Source organism: Mustelus asterias, unplaced genomic scaffold (genome assembly GCF_964213995.1).
Source record: "Mustelus asterias unplaced genomic scaffold, sMusAst1.hap1.1 HAP1_SCAFFOLD_102, whole genome shotgun sequence".
Lineage (NCBI taxonomy): Eukaryota > Metazoa > Chordata > Chondrichthyes > Carcharhiniformes > Triakidae > Mustelus > Mustelus asterias.
In genome coordinates this window covers 365,428-388,004 of record NW_027590149.1, presented here as the reverse complement: position 1 = coordinate 388,004, position 22,577 = coordinate 365,428, and the positions used below count along the sequence as shown (strand labels likewise).

Here is a 22,577-nt window from a genome sequence, read left to right as displayed (position 1 = left end):
GTGCTATACTGTATAATAAAAATAATCAAGCGGCAGTTGTATCATACCACTTTACACATCTTAACCGTGATATCCAAACCCTTTTAATTCAAGCCGTTTCTATTTTTAAACTGAGCTCCAGATCGAAACCCCCGCACTCTAGGAAAAGTAACAGGCGCCGAATCAAAATCAAAGCAGGTACAATACATACCAGTTATTTGATTAGGAACATTTTGGTTTCTTAACTGGCTAGGTTTTAAGCTTTGCAGTGCTTTTATATTTGGCAAACCTTGAACCTTGATGGCTCATGAAATTCCGACGGCAGTACATAATTTTAACTAGTTCAGAATACTAAACTATCTGACGTTCGCAAATCGCGATATTCTGCGATTAATACTGTATTTCACTGTCTTGATATACTTTAAACTAATTCATAGACCTCAGTCTTTTGTTCCTGCTTTTCTACCTTTCCACAAAATAACTTATTTTCTTCTCTTAACTCCTCAACTAACTCTTATAATTTCTACTTCAAGACAAAGGAAAGAGCACATGCTTCCTTCCAAGGTTTAAATCCTTTCTTAACATTAAAACAAACAACAACAAATCATCCACGCAACGACTTTGTTTAAACACACACACATGGAAGCTTCCAAAAGTCATTCCACAGTACATCCTTTTTCATTCAAACTTATCATTTCAGACTGGGATGAGTGTAAAACATTCAAAGAGAATACAGAACATTGATTAAGACAATCGCTTTTATTCTTCTTTCTTCCAAACTGTAATTGACTCAAAACAGAAGTAAATTCAAGAAATCCTATCACTTTAATCTTTAACAGTTTTAACACTCTCCCAGCCCCCTGAGGCTAAACCAAGGTGCAATGTACTGCACCCACTGCCTGCAGCAGACATTCCACAGGAACAAAGAGCTCCCTGCTCTCAATCTAATTACAACAACCACCTACATTCGACAAGCTACCAGATCTCACAAACACACTGAAATACAAAAACTAAGATCTCTCCTATCCATCTGCAGGTATGCCACTAGCCCATTCTACCAATTCATCGTAATCTTGGGACATAATCACTCCCATCTTTAGGATGACCTGGTGAGAACTAGAGAGTCCATCCTTAAAAGCCTGAACAAAAGCCCTGTCTCTCCTATCCACGTTGTGCCGTCCTGAACATTCCCTATATACCCGGAATAATCTCTCTCCAAATTCCGATGCATTTTCCCTCCGTCCTTGTTTAGTGTTTGTGATCCTGCTCCAATTAGTGGGGGAGTTCCCTAAGACCCGTTGGACTTCGGTCTTGAATAATGTAAAGGGTGCCTGCTGGTCATCTATCTCAGCCGTTGTAGGAACGGCATGTGTCCACCTTCCTCCATTATAGTGCTGTGCTGCTTGGGTCGCTGGCCCTCCTGCCACCAACCTCCATTTATCCGCTGGACAGGCTGCCCTGACCAGCTGGTGTATGTCCCTTAAATGTAACTGGTGTCCTACCCAGAGCGAATCTAATTTGCCCCAAAATTCCAGGTTTGCGCTTCTGGGTTTTAACTTCCCCAGGGATGCCATAATCTGCTGCCTTTCCCCTGGCGTAAAAGGCTTATAGGTTGCCTTTGGTTGTGCTAACGTCCCTCCTCTCGTGACTGGCGCTAGATTATAATTGTCTATGTTTTCTTTTGATGCTGGAGTGGCTGTATGTTTCTGCACTGACTCGTATGGGCGCCGAGGGTCCGTTTCCTCTGATCTCTGCGTTATCTCCGCAGTGTGGCTTCTGTGTTCTAATTCCCTCACTCTCTCCTGTAATACTTTAATTTGTTCTGTCTCTTTGTGTCTCTCCTCCATTGAGGCATTTACTTCCTCAATTAGTCCAGCTAACTGGGTCACTAATATTACTCCCATTACTTTTGTTTTGTCCCGTTTAACTCCGTCTACCCACTTTCTTTGATCTTCTAAAGTTTGTGATGCGTTCCACCCGTTCCGTTTCATCTTTGCAACAATCGCTTCTCTGGCTAACAGATACTTCAAAATGAGAGCTACTGCAGTTTCTCCCTTAACAACGTGGTCTGCCATTTTTCTGTCTAGCAGTCCTGCAACCCCCGTATGCTGGCTGCTACAGTAAAAGTGCCTCAACTCCTGTCACTGATACTGCCCCAGCACCGTCTGTATTGCTGTAGGGCCTCGTAGTGAGGTTCCAGTGGGTCTCTTTCCCCTGGGCTCCCCCAACTATTCCTGACACCTCACGCTTGGACTATTTTGTGTTGTCTTATTGGGATGTGTGCTGGTTGTTTAGTGGGTTTGTCCGCCCCTGTTCCCAGCCCCTCTAAGTACAACGCCTCCCGCTCGGCCACCACCCCCACTAGCAGGGTTGATCCGTTACCCCAAACCCGGGTATCCTGCTATGGGCTGTGGTGTTCCCTACAGACGAACAAGGTTATCAAACTCCGCCCGGGTCCCTAATGGATCCTCCGTCGTCGTGTCTCTTGGTCAGGATGGATCGGGTCCACTTTTCCTCAACACTTACACACCTGTACTCTGTTATCAAAGCCCCTGTTATAGTTAGTAACTGTATCGACTCTGAGGTTGTTCGTCCCTTCAGAGTCAGTGTTGTTACCCGATTTACACTGTCCGTGCCTTGCACCCTGAGTGCCTGTGCCTCTTAGCGCCCGCTTCAAAACCCAACCTTAGCGTGGGAGATTTCTCCTCTTAACGTCCAGTTTAGGGTAGGGCACCTTGAGTCAAGCACTCCCTTGTCCTATTGCCTTGGCACAGACAGCGGTTTCATTTACAATCCTGGGTTAGTTACACCAATTAGTTCTGCATGCGGTACTTATCTTTATATTAGTCTTAATTCTTGTTATCAAATAGCCCAAAACCTGTTATCTTTACCTCTGGTCCTTTACTCCTATTAAAGTTAAAAGTTACTTACCTTCTTCCACGCGGTCGTTCTGACCTGTACCTCTTTAGTGCGGACTTCTGTTTCAATTTAAAAACTTAGGCAAGATTATACAGTTCTACAAGACAACAATACTCAAAACAGACAAACCCTAACCCTTAAAGGTACCTCACTTTGAACGGAGACCTGCACTCGCCTTTGACTGCTCTGGATTTGTATCAGATTCGTTTAAATTTGATCCCGACTTTCAAACTGTGGCCATCAGTCAGAAGTCAGATATCAAATCCTGCCGTGACTACGCCATTTTGTTGTAGGGAAATCTCCCTTACCAGCACAGAATAGAAGTCGAGTCGCAAATCAAGGTTCAAAGCGTGTCTTTATTGTACAATACTAGGATCCTAGGGAGACCCCCGTAGCCAGCTCAGAAACAGTGGCTTGGCCACGTTGATCTCAATTGAATTACATCAGCCCTGGATCTTTATAGGGCTCCAAATTTGAGCGGGAACATTTGATTATGCATCTTTTTACAATATGTATAAAGTGGTCTGTCAGGTCAGGAAGTTCTCTGGGAGGCTTGTCAATTTGCATTTGTATGGTGTGTGTTCGTGTTAATGGGATTACTTGGTCCTGCCCCGGTGTCTAAATGCGTTTCCCATTATCATCTCTATGTGTCCTCTTATTTGAATTTGATCCTATTGTCCCGTGTCTGTGTTTCCTGCTTGTGAGATTGAGTGTTAATGTCATCCTGTCTTGTTGGATGTCTGGAGTACTTCATTCTAACCTTTTATTCTTATATCTTGGTTTATCAGATTTTTATGTCTGCCTTGGCCGAATTAGTAATATTTCAGTGATAGCTTGGTTTTGATAACCCACTCTATGTCTCGTTTCATAGGGATCTTGGTCGTCCTTGGCCAGTTTAAAATGCAATTGCGCGCTGTTGCTAGGCAGATTAGGGATCTCCCGTAGTTTCTGAAATTCGTGAGTCTCTCAGCTGTGCAGGGGGGGACCCGATCGAATATCCATCCGGGGGTGCCCCTCTGCATTGTTGGCCCGTTATGAGTGGTGCCAATTAGTCCAATATGTAAATATGTTTGACGATGTAAAATATGGTTTTCTGGAAAATTTTCTCCTTCAGTAGTGAAGACTCTGGAAAGTCACGGGTCACAGTCTGTAACTCGCCAGAATACAGAATTCCTAAATACAGAAACAATTATAGCCTCAAATTCAATTCTAGGTAATTAGCATATACCAATCATATTTAGGAGTTACCTCAATCCACTCAGTTATTGATTAAGCTCATATCATTCAGAGATTAAAACCAATCACAGTCCCCTTAAACTGGTTTTGGTTCTTATCTGTGAAAACGTTTAGAAGAACTTTTTTTTCATAGCAGCTTGTGTGACATTAACCCTTTCAGTGGTGTCCCAGCACCGATCCGTGCGGTATTCCACTAGTCACAGTCTGCTATTTGGAAAAAGACCCAGTTATTGCTACTCTGTTTCCTCCCTGCCAGCTTATTTCCTGTCCATCTCAATACACTGCTCCCAAATCAATGTGTTGAATTTTACAGGCTCATCTCTTACCTGGGACCGTGTCAAAAGCCTTCTGAAAGTCGAAATAAATCACAACCATTTACTCACCTTCGTCACCTGTGCTAGTTGCTTCCTGGAAAAAATTCAAGTAGATTTGTCGAGCAAGACTTCCACTTCATATATCCATGCTGACTGTCCAATCCTGCCACTGTTTTCAAGTGCTATTAATGAACTATAGCACTTTCCCCACTACCAATAGAATGTTCCAGAAAACTATTCCGTATACACTCCAGGAACTCCTACTCGACGTTATTGTGTCTGATTTCACTTGGCCAGTCTATATGCAGATTAAAATCACACACAATTACTGATGTTCCTTTATCACATGCGTCACTAATTTCCTTTTAAATGCCATCCCCAGCCTCACCACTACAGTTTGTGGGTCTATCTACAACCCCCATTAAGGTTTTCATAAGTTCATAAGATATAGGAGCAGAGTTAGGCCATTCCGCCCATCCAGTACGCTCTAACGTTCGATCATGCTCCTTATCCTCATTTTCATGCCTTCTTCCCATAATCCTTCACTCCCTTACCAATTAAAGATCTGTCTAACTCCTTAAATGTACTCGCTGTCCCAGTATCCACCGCACTTTGGGGCAGCGAGTTCCACAGATTCACAACCCTTTGGGAGAAGGAGTTTCTCCTCAACTTTGTTTTCAATTTGCTGCCCCTTATCCTAAGACTATTACCTCTCATCCGAGAATGCCCCACCAGCGGAAGCATCCACTCCATGTCTACTTTATCAATACCTTTTATCATCTTGAACAGCTCCAATTTGATCTCCCCTCAATCTTATAAATTCCAGAGAGTATAGCTGAATCTATTTTAAATCTCTCTTCATACAACAAGCCCCTCATTACTGGAATCAATCTGGTGAACCTCCTCTGAACTGCCTCCAATGCCACGACATCTTTCCTCAAATACGGGGACCAAAACTGTGCACAATACTCCAGGTGCGGCCTCACCAATGCCTTGTATAATTGCAACAACTTCCTTACCATCATATTCTATTTCATTCACTTTCTTTATTATCTGCTGTACCTGCATGCTAGTTTTCTGTGACTCAGATCCCTCAGCACCGGAACACCCCGAAGTCTCTCCCCATTTAAATACTAAGTCGCCTTCCTATTTTTGAGACCAAAGTGCATGACCTCACACTTTTCCAAGTTAAACTTCTGCAACCTCTGAGCCTTTTCAGCACTACCCATGCGGATTACACATCATCAGAGCTAATATCCTACCTCATTATTTACCTAATTTCCTCTTTAACCAGCAAACCAGCTCTATCATCTTTTCGTTTTTGACTCTCCTTCCTAGATAGTGAACACCACTGGGTGTCCCATCGCTTGTCACCCTGCAGTCATTCCCAACGACATCACACCTGTTTGCATCTATTTGCACGATTAATTCATCCACTTTATTTCAAATTTTCTGTGCGTTAAAGCACAAAGTCTTTTTGTCAATTGTCCCGTTCCCACTGTGTGTTCATTGTGGCACTGTTTGATTTTGGCCCTTGATTTATCTGCCTATCACTTTTCTTATTCCCCTTACTGTCTTTTTTTAACTTGTCCATGAAAAATGTTTGACTCTAGAACGTGGGAGGCAACGTATCATCCAGGAATTTTGTCTGTGACCACAGAAGGGCCTGTCTATTTCTCTTACAATTGAATCCCCGATAACGATTGTATTCCCATACTTTTTTCTCCTCCTCTATGCAGCAGGGCCAACCCTGGTGCAACAGATTTGTCTGTTGCTGCTTTCCCCTAAGAGGTCATTTCCAAAGCGGTATACCTGATTTGCAGGGGAATGGTTACAGGAGATTCCTGCACTGCCTGCCTAGTCCTCCTGATCTGCCTGGTCATCACCCATTCCCTTCCTGCCTGTTGAGACTTGCCTTGCGGTGTTACCACCTGTCCATAAGTGCAATCCTCAATACTTGTGGATGCTCCATAGTGTCCCAGCCGACCTCCAGCTCTAAAACATGGGCTTCCAGCAGCTGCAGTTGGAGACACTTGCTGCACACGTGTGCTTCCTACATGGAACACGAGGAGCACACCACAGCTTTGAGATCTCCTGCCATGACCTAGCCCTTTACCTTTTGAAAGATATCAAAAATTAAATAATATCAATTACTCTACATCGCTTCTTCCCGGTTCCTTGTTCCTGCATAATGGCAGGGACAAACAAGAAACCACAAAATAAAGACTTTAAAAACCATAAGTGATAAAACCAATAAAAACTTACCCGATCATACTTACCCAATCGGCTGCTTCCCCTGGCCCCGCACCATTTTTGAATCCTGATGTCAACACAACATCTCCAAACTCCAAGCTAGTGTTCAAATTTCTCACTGCACTCTTTGCTGTATATTTAATCTTCTCTTGATGCTGCTGACTGTCTGTCCCAGTGACCCAGTGCCTTCCTCTCGCACTCTCCTCGAGGTGCTGCTGACTGTCTGTCCCAGTGTCCTACTCTCTCCCTCTTCTTTAGGTGCTGCTGACTGTCCCAGTATTCCAGTGTTCCCCCCTCTCACTCTTCTCTCGGTGCTGTTGAATGTCTGTGCCAGTGTCGTCCTCTACCGCTCTCCTCTAGGTTCTGTTGTCTGTCTCAGTATCCCAGTGTTCTCTTCTCACACTCTCTCCCCTAAGGGCTATTGAATGTCTGTCCCGGTGTCCTCTGCTCTCACTCTCCTATAGCTACTGCTTCTTTATCTAATATCGATTGGTTCTGTGAATGTAACCCAATGTCGTGTTACCTTTAGCTACAGATTCTCAACATTGATCACAGACCTCCAGTGATATGTGTACGCTGGCACTGAGATCTTTTTCTGTCTCTTGTGTCTCAATATCTTTCACACAAAGAATCCGTCTGTTCAATATTAGCTCGACCACTATGTATGAGATACATCTGTCTTAATACGTTGTTTTGTGAATCTGTGGAATTGGCGACCCTGAAGTGCTGGGGCAGTGAGTAAATTTAAGGAGGAGTGAGACATATTTTTAATTGGTAATGGGGAGAAGGCTGGAAAATTGAGATAAGGAGCATTTCAGCCATGATCGAATGGCGAAGCAGACTAGATGGGCCGAATGGCCAATTTCTGCTCCTATATGTTATTAACTTATGAACAATGTGTGCCCACTGCTATCACAGATCTAAACTTTTCTTTATCTCACTGCCTTCTACCATGTAAACCATTGTATTGTCGGCATCTGCAAACTTACTGTAGACATCACGTTAATGCTGCAAACTCCGAGTTCATATGTTAAACCTTGCTCAGCTCTTGAATATCAGACTGTGAGGAGTAGAGAATCCCAGGCTAACATTTTTAATAAAACTATGGATGTGGAAATCTGTAAAAACAAAAAAAAAGTGTGATAGACTTAGTTTTGGCAGAATCTGGAGAAAGAACGAGAGTTAACATTTTGAGTCCAATGTGACTGAGTTCTGAGGTACCACCATATGGAATCAAAATGATAATTACTGTCTCCATGGATGCTGATCTTATCCAACATTTTCTGTTCAGATCATTTGTGACATGTCTTCAAGCCAAACTACATCTGGTCCACTAAGTTTTAGTTGCAATATTGAAGACGATTCCTGAAGCAGAGTTTCAAATTTCCACTGATATAACAACATTCTTTGGTGAGGAAACCTATCAACGGCTTTCTAAAAGTCTAGGGTGACAATCATAGAAATCATAGAAACCCTACAGTGCAGAAGGAGGCCATTCAGCCCATCGAGTCTGCACCGACCACAATCCCACCCAGGCCCTACCCCCACATATTTTACCCGCTAATCCCTCTAACCTACACATCCCAGGACTCTAAGGGGCAATTTTTAACCTGGCCAATCAACCTAACCCGCACATCTTTGGACTGTGGGAGGAAACCGGAGCACCCGGAGGAAACCCACGCAGACACGAGGAGAATGTGCAAACTCCACACAGACAGTGACCCGAGCCGGGAATCGAACCCGGGACCCTGGAGCTGTGAAGCAGCAGTGCTAACCACTGTGCTACCGTGCCGCCCGTAATGTCCACCGTATTTCCATCATTTATGATTCTACTCACTTCCTCAAACTCCAGCAAGTTGGACCTTTTTCAGTTCTTCTGTGAATTTCTAATGGTCTCTTCCCTTTCCCAGTGATCATAAGGAAAACTTTATATTATCCCTTGCAATGTCCACTTGGTAACGGATGTCTGGCTGGTCGACTTGCAGTTCCCGAGCTCTGATTTGCCCCACGTTAGGGCTAAACGTGGAAGTTTATTGTGAATTTCTAATGTTTCATAAAGAATAGCTCTTAATATCCCTTCCAGTATCTTCCCAATAACAGTGGTCAGGCTGAGAGGCCTGTATTTCCCGGGCTCTGATTTGTTCCATTTTGAACTGTAGGGAAAATGGTAAAGAAATGAGGGACATTGGGGGCGATTCTCCCAAAATTGTTCTATGTGCTGAATTGGCGGGAAACTGGTATAAATGACGATTGTTTTTTCAGTGGGAGTTCAAACTCTAATCTCCCACAGTCTGTGCAATGCAGAGGTCACAAGCGTGAATCTCATTAAAGGTTTGGGGGGTGGGGCCTATTCACACCAGAGGCTGACAGTTCCTGACCTCTGCGCATGCGCAGTGGCCCCGAGCTGTCAGCCTGCAGTTTGCTGGCCAGTCACGGGACCCTGTAGTGCTGCCCCTTGGGTCCACCGCCCCTAACGGCCCCCCCAACGTCCCAGGCCAGCCCCGACCCTCTACCGTCCCGGAGCACCGCGATCTTCTCCGGATCTCTCTCTCTCTCTTACCCCCCCCCCCCCCACCAATGGGAGGCAGACACCCTAATCCCACCCAGCAGACGCCCCCCACCACCAAAGAAAGCAGACACCCCGCCCGCGGAGGCCACCTAGGCCCTGCCCCCTTGGCACTGCCCCATGCCTGGTTCTTAGTGCCAAGGTGCCCTGTGGGCATGGGCACTTTGCCCATTAGGCAGTGCCGGGAGCACAGTCTGGCCCTGCCACAGTGCCCATACCCAGGGGGGAACAACCTGAAGCCACCCAACCCCCTGAGGGGCCCCAATTGCACCCCTCCCTTCACTCCAGCGGGGTCTCCTGTTAGTTCCCTGAAACTGGGGAGCGAATCTGAACGGCACTGGAGTGAAATCGCACTGACGGGAGTGGGAGATGTTGCGGGTCCGGAGGCTTCAGTCCCAGGCCCGCTAATAACTTTAAAATAAGGTTAAAATAGATTAAAATCTCGTACCTGTTGTTCCCACTGGTTTCCTGCGTGGTCCCCACTGTGCTGGATATCCGGCACTCGGAGATGCGTGCGCATCGGGAATGCATGCTTGAATCCCACAATTCGGCCCACAAGCGATTGTCCCGGCCCGCCGCACTAAAGATTTAGAGCGTTGGGATGGGAGAATCGCCCCCAATAATCTTTACCATATCACAGAACCGATTGAGAGGTCAGACAACCTTTGATAAAAATGATGATACTACAGGTGTTCACACAATTGAACATTAATCTGAAGAATGTCTCTGAGGAAAAGGGAGTATTTAGGCTTAATACAAAATTACTGGTTAGTTTCCTAATGGTCGTTAAAGAGAGCACATTACTCTACTGAAAGGATAATCCCTTAATTCAGGGGTTTCCTTCAAACCCAATGTAAGAACAAAGATAAAGACATTTTCACTTTCCCAAAACGAGGTGATAGGAAACAAGAAACATAATTAACCATGAATTATAATTATTGTTAAACAGTTCAAATGAACTGTGAATGTTTCCTGGTTTCATATTACACTTGGTAAAGTAGCTCCTTGTTCTTTTTCTTGTTGCCATCGTGGCAGAATGGTTATCAAAACACAGTTAATGTATCTACATGTACAACTGCTGAAACATAGTTATTGATTACTGAAATACACTACATCAAAGGGGTGGGTATTCTTTGAGTTCTCTGTCTGAAGGCAGGTTTGAACCACGGCTGAATGATCTCCGGCACGGATAAGGCAAGGAGTGAGGTCCCGAATTTGCCCCAGATACAACGGGGATCGGACCCCGTGCTGCTGACACAATATGGCCCACAATCTGACCAACTGAGCCAACCGGCTCCCCAGTAACATGGGTGACCAGGCAACAGCCTGATAGAATAGGAGAACTTTCCATGTTCAAAACTGTTGGTATTCCAATGCTCACACAGTATGAAAGGGAACCTGTTGAAGGAGGGATGCAGTCACAGTCAGACTCCTGAACAATTACAATCTCTCCGTCTCCCATTCATATCCAATATCCCATTTACCATTTCTGCAGCAGATTGGGAACACCGACTCGTTCACAGACTAATGGACTCAAAAATCGTCTATCATGTAACCATGATCCTTGCAGACTCCCAGTGAGGTGTCTGTATTAAGGGCAGGTTGGAAAGCATTAACCATCAGAGAGGAAACATCACCTTCATAAAATGGAAAGTTATGGAAATATTAGAGTTAAGTCACGATCTGAAACTTTAATTGAAAATTGGTGCTTGTGAAGCGAGGTTTCCAATAACTTAATTTCAATTCCTGCACAAACCTTGACTGACACTGTAAAGTAAGTCTAACAATTCAGCAAAGATGGTATTTTAATGCAACTAACAGTTCTCTCTGTTCTGATTGAAGATCTCCAACAGAAACACAAGGAGACACTCCGGGTACAAACTGAAACACTGAGAGTGAACACTATCCTCATAAAGGAGAAGGTTAAGATTTTCCAGCTGGTTGATCGATACGCTGAGCTAACGGTTATTTCTACTGTTCGAGACCGGACACTTGTCGAACATGAACTGCTGGCAAGAGGCCGAGACCATGAAGAGTGGAGAAAGAAAGATCTCCGGAGAGAACTGGAAAAAATCCGAACTGATCAATTGTTCCAGAGCAGCTTTTCCCAGACGGGCAGTTTGCTGCAAAAAATTAGGAGATTATTCCACCAATCCCATTCAAGATCCAAATCTGGGAGTTCAGCAGCAATGAGTGGAGTGCCGGGAATTGGAAAAACAACAATGGTACAAAAGATTGTTTATGACTGGGCCACTGGGAAAATATACCCACACTTTCAATTTATTTTCAGTTTTAAATTCCGGGATTTGAACACTATTAACTGTAGAATAAACCTGAGGAATCTGATATTGGATCAGTATCCTTACTTTGGGAATATTCTGGGAGAGCTCTGGAAGAACCCAGAGGGATTGCTGTTTATATTCGATGGTTTGGATGAATTCAAGGACAGTATTGATTTTGCTGATAATCGGAGAAATACAGAACCTCAGTACATGTGCACAGATCCTGAATGCTGGTGTGAAGTGTCTGACATTGTGTACAGTTTAATACAGCACAAGCTGCTCCCTGGATGTTCAGTGTTAGTGACCAGCCGCCCCACTGCATTACATTTATTGGAAAAGGCTGAGATCAGTGTCTGGGCTGAAATCCTGGGATTTGTTGGTGATGAACGGAAGGAATATTTCAACAAGTTTTTTGAAGATCAGATGGTGGCAGCAGCTGTCTTCAAACACGTGGAGGAGAACGAGATCCTGTACACCATGTGTTACAACCCTTCCTACTGCTGGATCCTCGGTCTGTCACTGGGTCCCTTCTTTACACAAAGAAACAGGAAACAGCAGCAAGTTCCCAAGACCATCACCCAACTATATTCCTACTATATTTACAACATTCTGAAAAACCATGGCCGAGAGATTGAAAACCCCCGTGATGTGTTACTGAAGCTTGGTGAGATGGCCTACACAGGAGTCTCCAAGAAGAAGATTGTGTTTAGAAATGGAGATTTGATTGAGTACAATCTACAATCTTCCCAGTTCCTGTCTGGGTTCCTGATGGAGCTTTTGGAGAGAGATGATTCTGCCCAGAGTGTGGTTTACACATTCCCACACCTCACCATCCAAGAGTTTGTAGCTGCACTCACACAATTCCTGACTCCAGATCCTGGGGAGATCGGGAAACTCCTCAGTGAAGCCCACAGTGAGGAAGATGGGCGATTTGAGATATTTCTCCGTTTTGTTGCTGGTCTGTCCTCCCCACAGTCAGCTCGACCCCTGGTGGAGTTTCTGGGTCCATTTCTTCATCAAACAACCTGCCGAGTGATTGACTGGGTGAAGGAGAAGGTTGAAGGGCGGATTGGAGACACACAGACTGGAACTGGGAAGAGGAAGCTCCTGAACACATTCCACTACCTGTTTGAGACTCAGAATAAAGCACTGGCTCGGAACACAGTGGGATCTGTGGAAACACTTACATTTAGTGAATTGCGACTGACCCCGATTGACTGTGCGGTCCTGTCTCATGTCATTGGACTCTGTGATACAATAAAACACCTCGATCTAGAGGAATGCAACATTCAGTGTGAAGGGCTCCAGCGGCTGGGACCCATTCTGCACAAGTGTCAGGAGTTGAGGTAACTGTTTGGTCTCCGAGCGGATATTTTCATTGTTGAGAAGCCATTTCCTTTGTTCTAATAAAACAGAGGCATGTTCATTCGAGGACATCAAGAGAGAAACAATGTCCAATGGTCACAAAGTGTGGGAGAATGGCACAAAGTAATAATGCTCATTTGAGAGCAGATGCAGATATGATGGGCCGATTGGCCTCCTTCTGAACCTGTAATAAATCTAGATTCTCTGATAAAACTACATCGTTTCAAGAAGGCAGATTCTCCTGGAATAGGCGTGGATAATAAATGTTGGCATAACCAGCGATGCCCACGTTCCTTAAATGAATAAAAACATTATTGGGATGCATTTTAAATAATTAGAGCTGTAAAGGCCTCCCTCCAAAATCTGAAAAAGGATCATTCCCTCTCCCAACAGAAACCATCTGATTCTGTACGATGCTATACAGAAATTAGTTTCTCTTGTTCGGTGCAGCTTACAGTTTGTGTTTAATTATGATCAGGATTATTTTACTGCGCTCTACCTGTGTTATGTATTACAGTCGGTGTGTGTTATATTGGGACAATGTCCCTTTATAAGTCACGTGATCACTGGTGACATCATCAGTTCGGGTTGCTTTCTGAATGCCTGCGTTGCGCTGCCTCTACTGGCAGCCTCTGTGAACTCCGTCTTGCTTCTTGGATTAACTGGTTGTAACTGAAACTCCGAGCTTCTATCATTCATTGTGGGCCTCTGAATAGAAGCAACCATTTCTTTAAACCTCTATAACTCTTACAACGTCGTAAACCTTAAATTAAAATGTAGGGACAGTTTAAATTGAAACCAAAAACCCGCAGGCGGGCAGCTTTGTTTAACATGAAGTGAAATTAAAGTTTTGGCCCTTTCTGAGCTCACAAGCACAGAAACACAAATTAAACTTAAACTCATGAATTACTGTGTAATGCCCACAAACACAAGTTATTACATAACAGTGAAGCCCAAGATGCTGTTTTCTTTATTAATTGCTACCTACACTTGCCCTGCCAATGGCAATGATCGATGCACATATGTGTTCAGTCCCTCTGATCCTGCAATCCGTGAACAATTCTACCGATTATTTTATATTGCTTCCTCATGTGCATGTTTCCTGAAAGTATCACCTCACCCGTCTCTGCATTGAACTTAATCTGCCACCTATCTGTACACTCCACCATAGTCTGTTTTTCAGTCCCAAGCTCTTCTCCTCACAGTTTACAATGCCTCAAACTGTTCTGTGATCAACAAACTTTGAAATTTTCCTCGAGACTGCAAACCATAGAAACCCTACAGTGCAGGAAGAGGCCATTCGGCCCATTGAGTCTGCACCGACCACAATCCCGCCCAGGCCCTACCCCCATATCCCTACATGTTTTACCCTCTAATCCCTGTAACCTACACATCTCAGGACACTAAGGAGCAATTTTAGCATGGCCAATCAACCTAACCCGCACATCTTTAGACTGGGAGGAAACCGGAGCACCCGGAGGAAACCCACGCAGACACGAGGAGAATGTGCAAACTCCACACAGTGACCCAAGCCGGGAATCGAACCCAGGTCCCTGGAGCTGTGAAGCAGCAGTGCTAACCACTGTGCTACCGTGCCGCCCAAACACCCAAATCATTCATATATATCAGGGAAAAGCAAGGATCCCAATACCAACCGCTAGGGTTCTCCATTACCGACATCCTCCAGCCTTGAAAATATCCATTACTCTTTGTTCATCCAATTTTGTATCCACGTTGCTACTTTCCCATTTATTTTATGAGCTTATGCCACAAGTCTGTTGTGTCACTGCATCAGATGATTTTTGAATATCCATGTGCACCACATCAACAGCAGAACCATCACTGACCCTTTCTGTTGCTTCCTCCAATTCACAGCAATATAAAGCCAGTCGAAGACGGCATTTTCTTTACCAACCAATGAATTTAGTTTCCTCTGTGTCGCTATTAGATTCACCATTTCCCTTTTGAACTCAGCGTGGGCCGGCTCAGAGTAGCTGAATGATCAACTGACCCTCCAACCCTCAGCTAAGTTTAACACTACTGCTCCAGGCTGGAGCCGCAGACTTGACTAAATTGGATTGACCCAGTCTTTTCGGTTGTGGTTACTGCCTCCTGGTCCTCTCTTCATCCACTCCAACAAACTGAGATAGCTGGGAATTAAACCTGTATCAACTGCTTGGAAAGCAACTATGCTCGCTATGATATCACCATCGTTGCATTTAGGGACTCCTGTGGTGTAGGTGCACCCACTGTGCTGTGAGAAAGACAGTTCCAGGATTTTGACCCGGTCACTGAAGGAACGGTGATATATTTCCAAGTCAGGATGGTGTGTATCTTGGAAGGGAACTTCCAGGTGGAGATGTTTCCATTCATCTGCTGCCCTTGTCCTTAGGGATAGAAATCACAGACTGGGCAGTGCTGTGTAACGAGCCATGGTGAGTTGTTGCACTGCATCATGTAGATGGTCCAACAACCATAACTAACTTTGTCTGTGCTGGTATTACTCTATTTGGCAGATAGTTTTCATAGAAAGAAATCATAGGAACCCTACAGTGCAGAAAGAGGCCACTCGGCCCATCGAGTCTGCACTGACCACAGTCCCACCAAGGCCCTACCTCCATATCCCTACATATTTTACCCACTAATCCCTCTAATCTACGCATCTCGGGACACTAAGGGGCAATTTTTTTAGCATAGCCAATCAAACTAACCCGCACATCTTTGGACTGTGGGAGGAAACCGGAGCACCCGGAGGAAACCCACGCAGACACGAGGAGAATGTGCAAACCCCACACAGACAGTGACCCAAGCCGGGAATCGAACCCAGGTCCTTGGAGCTGTGAAGCAGCAGTGCTAACCACTGTGCTACCGTGCTGCCCATTTCTCATTTCCATTGACTTCAGTTTTTCTCTGGCTCCTTTTTGCTACATGTAGCCATATGCTGCCTTGATGTCAAGGGCAGACACTCTCCCCTCTCATCCTGAGTTCAGCTCTGTTGTCCGTGTTTGCATCAAGGCTGTAATGAGGTCGGGGACTGAGTGACCCTGAGTAAGCACAAGCTTCAAGTCAGATAGCAGGTCATTGCTAATTAAGTGTCACTTGTTAGTCTCGTTAGCTTTCCATTACTCTGCTGATGATCGAGAGTAGACTGATGGGGTGGTAAATGGACAGATTGGATTTGTTCTCTCCTTTTTGTGTACGGTCAGATCTGGACAATTTCCCACTATTTTGGGTAAACATCAGTGTTGTAGCTCTACTGGAACAGCTTGGCGAGGAACAGAGCAGCTTCTGGAGCAGTAATCTTCAGTACAGTTACTGGAATATTGTCAAGATCTGTGGTCTCTGCGGTATCCATTATCTTTAACTATTTCTTGACATCATGTGGGGTGAATGGAATGAGCTGATATCTGTGATGCTGGGGCCCTCTGGATGGTTCAGCCACTGAAGTTAGTTACTAATATTTGAACCATATCTTTTGCACTGATGTGCGAGTCTCCTCCATCATGAGGATGGGATATTTGTGGAGCCTCCTCCTTCTGTTGTTTCATCGTCCACTATCATTCACAACTAAATGTGGCAGGACTGCAGAGCTTACATCTGAGCCGAGGAAACCAGAATTTCCTGAATGAGGAAACCTGCTGCTGGAAAATCTCAGTCAAACTGTCAGTGATATGAAACAGGGTTTTCGCATCATCCTTTTCCTATGTGAGGATCTACCGGGAAGAGGGAACTCCCGGTAATTCCCGGAGATAGAACACGAGCCAGACCTGCAGAAAATGTAGAGCCTGTTTACTGTGGAATGTAGTGGGTGACACCCCTCCCCTATAAACTAATCAAACAGAAATATTTCAACTTTCTAATGGGAGAATAATCTTTCCTTGTTGTATCAAATCTAGGGGATGGACCTTAAAGCAACAGTTAGCACAGTTTCACACTTTAACTCGCCCTGAGATATTATACAGATGATATAATGTCAATAGTTAAGCACAGGGAATCCCGAGCGATCCACTCTCACAGCTTTATCATTTAACCCTCAGTAAAATGTACAATTCTCATAAAATGCTGGATTTATGTAACAGCAGAAATGATTTGAATTTCTGGAATCTTAGCAGGGTCAGTGAGATTCAGGAGGGTAATTCTGATGATCAGCAAATGAGACCAGAATGTGGGACATGTATAAACGTTACTTGCTTGTTCACAGGATGTGGGCATCACCTCCTCTGGGGGCCATTAGCAGTGGGAAATAAATGCTGGTCCAGCCAGCGACACCCATATCCCATGGACAATTAAACAAAATATACATTTTGAGAGGTGTAAAAGTGGTTTCCCCAGTAGGCAAACCAGTGAGAGTGAATTGTTCATCATTTTTCAATGCTGACTATTGCCTTTTCCATTCAACAGAAAGGGTTTGATATTATCTAATTTAATATTGTCACATTTATTAGTGCCAAAGCATACCGTACATAGGGAAGGAAAGGAAAGAGTCCAGAATGCAGTGTCACAGTCACAGCTGGGGTGCAGAGAAAGATCAACTTGGATGAGATATAATATCGTGACTTGAATCAGGTCACCACTCGTGCTAAGTTTCTGACACAAAAATAGATCCAGCTATTTTTTCTGCTGAACATGAATCTGAATTTAATGTGTTTCTCACTTTCTCCATTTAGTCTGGGTGGCAATAAAGTGGGAGATTCAGGAGTGAAACTACTGTCTGCGGCTCTGAGGAATCCAGAATGTAAAATACGGAAACTGCGGTAAGTATCAGACTGTGAGAGATTGTGTTAATAATCAGTGGATGGTCTGACACTGTAAATTATTATCAGTGTCAGTAATCGTGTCATTAATAACCATTCCACATCATTCCTGTCAGTATTCGTGTTAAACACCACGGATTTACTCTGATTCCTGAAATCTTTCTCTCTCTGATCTCCAGTTTGGAGAGTAACAGCCTCAGATATTCTCACCTCTGCTCTCAGTACAAACCAGTCAGTGATGTGTCTGAACCTGAGTTACAATAAACTGCGAGATTCAGGAGTGAAAGATTTAACTAATCATTTATAATTATTTTCGAAATCATTCATGAGAATAAAAAAGATGGACAAAACAATTAAATGTTTATAGAATTCCCAGATATGGCTGGTCGCATGTTCAATTTAGTTTAATTTGTCATTCAGATTATAGATGTTTATGTCTGTCGGCTTCTCAGTTTGATCAAATACAGAAAACTGCTGTATATCGGTAAGGCAGATTACAAATTACATGGAATTCTGATGAGTTTTATCCCGAGGGATCCACTCTCAAATTTATGTTAAACGGCGCTTAAGGAGCATCTTAAAATAGAATGCTTAGGTCTGTACCTTTCATTTATAGGAAGCTGACAGTGGCTTTCCCCAGCAACCAGTACTGTGTTATAACGACTAATTTTCTTTACATGTACTACCAAATGAGACTTGGGTTTATCTAAAGATGAGATGTGAAGCTCCAGCACACGGCCACCAGACGACAGAGCGGACCATATGATCGACCGAGCTGAATCACACCAAAACCAATGGATCAATCAGAGATCTGCTGTCTTGCCATATCCAGTCATAAATAGTGTTAGACATGCCACAAATGTTGGACATGCCGGTTACATTAGGCGACAAGGTGGCACAGTGGTCAGCACTGCTGCCTCACAGTGCCAGGGACCAGGGTTCAATTCCGGCCTTGGGTGACTTGATGTGTAGAGTTTGCACGTTCTCCCAGTGTCTGTGTGGGTCTCCTCTGGGTGCTCCAATTTTCTCCCACACTCCAAAGATGTGCAGGTTCGGTTGATTGGCTATGCTAAGTTGTCCCTAGGTGTCTCAGGGTGTGTAGGCTACGGGGATTAGTGAGCCATATATGTGGAGTTACAGAGATATTCTTTCAAAGAATTGGTGAAGACTCGATGGGCCAAAGGGCCTCCTTCTACACTGTGGGAATTCTATGATTCTATAAACATGCCACAAGAATCCCCTCATTACTGATGAGGGAACCCAGAGCAAGACTGGACAGTGCTGTGTAACGAGCCATGGTGAGTTGTTGCACTGCATCTTGTAGATGGTCCAACAGCCATAACTAACTTCCTTTGTGCTGGTATTACTCCAATCGGCAGATAGTTTTCATAGAAAGAAATCATAGAAACCCTACAGTGCAGAAAGAGGCCACTCAGCCCATCGAGCCTGCACTGACCACAATCCCACCCAGGCCCTACTTCCATATCCCTACATATTTACCCACTAATCCCTCTAATCTACGCATCTCGGGACACTAAGGGACAATTATTTTAGCATAGCCAATCAAACTAACCCGCACATCTTTGGACTGTGGGAGGAAACCGGAGCACCCGGAGGAAACCCACGCAGACACGAGGAGAATGTGCAAACTCCACACAGACAGTGACCCGAGTCAGGAATCGAACCCAGGTCCCTGGAGCTGTGAAGCAGCAGTGCTAACCACTGTGCTACCGTGCTGCCCATTTCTCATTTCCATTGACTTCAGTTTTTCTCTGGCTCCTTTTTGCTACATGTAGCCATATGCTGCCTTGATGTCAAGGGCAGACACTCTCCCCTCTCATCCTGAGTTCAGCTCTGTTGTCCGTGTTTGCATCAAGGCTGTAATGAGGTAGGGGACTGAGTGACCCTGAGTAAGCACAAGCTTCAAGTCAGATAGCAGGTCATTGCTAATTAAGTGTCACTTGTTAGTCTCGTTAGCCTTCCATTACTCTGCTGATGATCGAGAGGAGACTGATGGGGTGGTAAATGGACAGATTGGATTTGTTCTCTCCTTTTTGTGTACGGTCAGATCTGGACAATTTCCCACTATTTTGGGTAAACATCAGTGTTGTAGCTCAACTGGAACAGCTTGGCGAGGAACAGAGCAGCTTCTGGAGCAGTAATCTTCAGTACAGTTACTGGAATGTTGTCAAGATCTGTGGTCTTTGCCGTATCCATTATCTTTAACTATTTCTTGACATCATGTGGGGTGAATGGAATGAGCTGATATCTGTGATGCTGGGGCCCTCTGGATGGTTCAGCCACTGAAGTTAGTTACTAATATTTGAACCATATCTTTTGCACTGATGTGCGAGTCTCCTCCATCATGAGGATGGGATATTTGTGGAACCTCCTCCTTCTGTTGTTTCATCGTCCACTATCATTCACAACTAAATGTGGCAGGACTGCAGAGCTTACATCTGAGCCGAGGAAACCAGAATTTCCTGAATGAGGAAACCTGCTGCTGGAAAATCTCAGTCAAACTGTCAGTGATATGAAACAGGGTTTTCGCATCATCCTTTTCCTATGTGAGGATCTACCGGGAAGAGGGAACTCCCGGTAATTCCCGGAGATAGAACACGAGCCAGACCTGCAGAAAATGTAGAGCCTGTTTACTGTGGAATGTAGCGGGAGACACCCCTCCCCTATAAACTCATCAAACAGAAATATTTCAACTTTCTAATGGGAGAATAATCTTTCCTTGTTGTATCAAATCTAGGGGATGGATCTTAAAGCAACAGTTAGCACAGTTTCACACTTTAACTCGCCCTGAGATAGTATACAGATGATATAATGTCAATAGTTAAGCACAGGGAATCCCGAGCGATCCACTCTCACAGCTTTATCATTTAACCCTCAGTAAAATGTACAATTCTCATAAAATGCTGGATTTATGTAACAGCAGAAATGATTTGAATTTCTGGAATCTTAGCAGGGTCAGTGAGATTCAGGAGGGTAATTCTGATGATCAGCAAATGAGACCAGAATGTGGGACATGTATAAACGTTACTTGCTTGTTCACAGGATGTGGGCATCACCTCCTCTGGGGGCCATTAGCAGTGGGAAATAAATGCTGGTCCAGCCAGCGACACCCATATCCCATGGACAATTAAACAAAATATACATTTTGAGAGGTGTAAAAGTGGTTTCCCCAGTAGGCAAACCAGTGAGAGTGAATTGTTCATCATTTTTCAATGCTGACTATTGCCTTTTCCATTCAACAGAAAGGGTTTGATATTATCTAATTTAATATTGTCACATTTATTAGTGCCAAAGCATACCGTACATAGGGAAGGAAAGGAAAGAGTCCAGAATGCAGTGCTACAGTCACAGCTGGGGTGCAGAGAAAGATCAACTTGGATGAGATATAATATCGTAACTTGAATCAGGTCACCACTCGTGCTAAGTTTCTGACACAAAAATAGATCCAGCTATTTTTCCTGCTGAACATTAATCTGAATTTAATGTGTTTCTCACTTTCTCCATTTAGTCTGGGTGGCAATGAAGTGGGAGATTCAGGAGTGAAACTACTGTCTGCGGCTCTGAGGAATCCAGAATGTAAAATACAGAAACTGAAGTAAGTATCAGACTGTGTGAGATTGTGTTAATAATCAGTGGATGGTCTGACACTGTAAATTATTATCAGTGTCAGTAATCGTGTCATTAATAACCATTCCACATCATTCCTGTCAGTATTCGTGTTAAACACCACGGATTTACTCTGATTCCTGAAATCTTTCTCTCTCTGATCTCCAGTTTGGAGAGTAACAGCCTCAGATATTCTCACCTCTGCTCTCAGTACAAACCAGTCAGTGATGTGTCTGAACCTGAGTTACAATAAACTGCGAGATTCAGGAGTGAAAGAATTAACTAATCATTTATAATTATTCTCAAATCCATTCATGAGAATAAAAAAGATGGACAAAACAATTAAATGTTTATAGAATTCCCAGATATGGCTGGTCGCATGTTCAATTTAGTTTAATTTGTCATTCAGATTATAGATGTTTATGTCTGTCGGCTTCTCAGTTTGATTAAACATAGAAAACTGCTGTATATCGGTGAGGCGGATTACAAACTACATGGAATTCTGATGAGTTTTACCCCGAGGGATCCACTCTCAAATTTACGTTAAATGGAGCTTAAGGAGCATCTGAAAAGAGAATGCAGAGATGGAGGTGGGGAGGGTTATGAAGAGAATTCCAGAGCTCACAGCCCAGCAGTTCAAGGCACAGCTCAGCTGGCAATGGCAATAATCACAGTGCAGAATAATCTGAATGATGTCCCTATTAATAATGGACATTGCTTTTAAGAACACAAATAATGATACTAAATATACCATTGCTGTCAGTATTCGTGTTATTAAAAACACTGTCAGCTATTAGGAGACACAAAATAAGCTTGGGAGCAAAGTTGGGAGACCATGAAATAAAAGAGGCAAAGGCAGCCTGGATATGAAGTTATCTGAGTGACAGGAAACGGGCAGGAGAGGTGAACTGTACCTTTTCATTTATCGGAAGCTGACAGTGGCTTTCCCCAGCAACCAGTACTGTGTTACTACGACTAATTTTCTTTACATGTACTACCAAATGAGACTTGGGTTTATCTAAAGATGAGATGTGAAGCTCCAGCACACGGCCACCAGACCACAGAGCGGACGCAGCATATGATAGACCGAGCTCACTCACACCAAAAACAATGGATCAGATCAGAGATCTGCTGTCTTGCCATATCCAGTCATAAATAGTGTTAGACATGCCACAAAATGTTGGACATGCCGGTTACATTAGGCAACAAGGTGGCACAGTGGTCAGCACTGCTGCCTCACAGCGCCAGGGACCAGGGTTCAATTCCGGCCTTGGGTGACTTG

The 22,577-nt window shown here is 44.1% G+C and overlaps 1 protein-coding gene across 1 annotated transcript in view; it reads left to right on the top strand.

Annotated features, from left to right (window-relative positions):
- Window positions 1-22,577, top strand: part of LOC144484382 (NACHT, LRR and PYD domains-containing protein 3-like) — a 60,325-nt gene that overhangs the window by 21,182 nt on the left and 16,566 nt on the right. Inside the window, exons 7-8 of the mRNA XM_078202904.1 lie at window positions 11,110-12,895; window positions 21,198-21,284. Of these exons, the coding sequence (XP_078059030.1) occupies window positions 11,110-12,895; window positions 21,198-21,284 (1,873 nt within the window). The remainder of the gene's footprint in view (window positions 1-11,109; window positions 12,896-21,197; window positions 21,285-22,577) is intronic.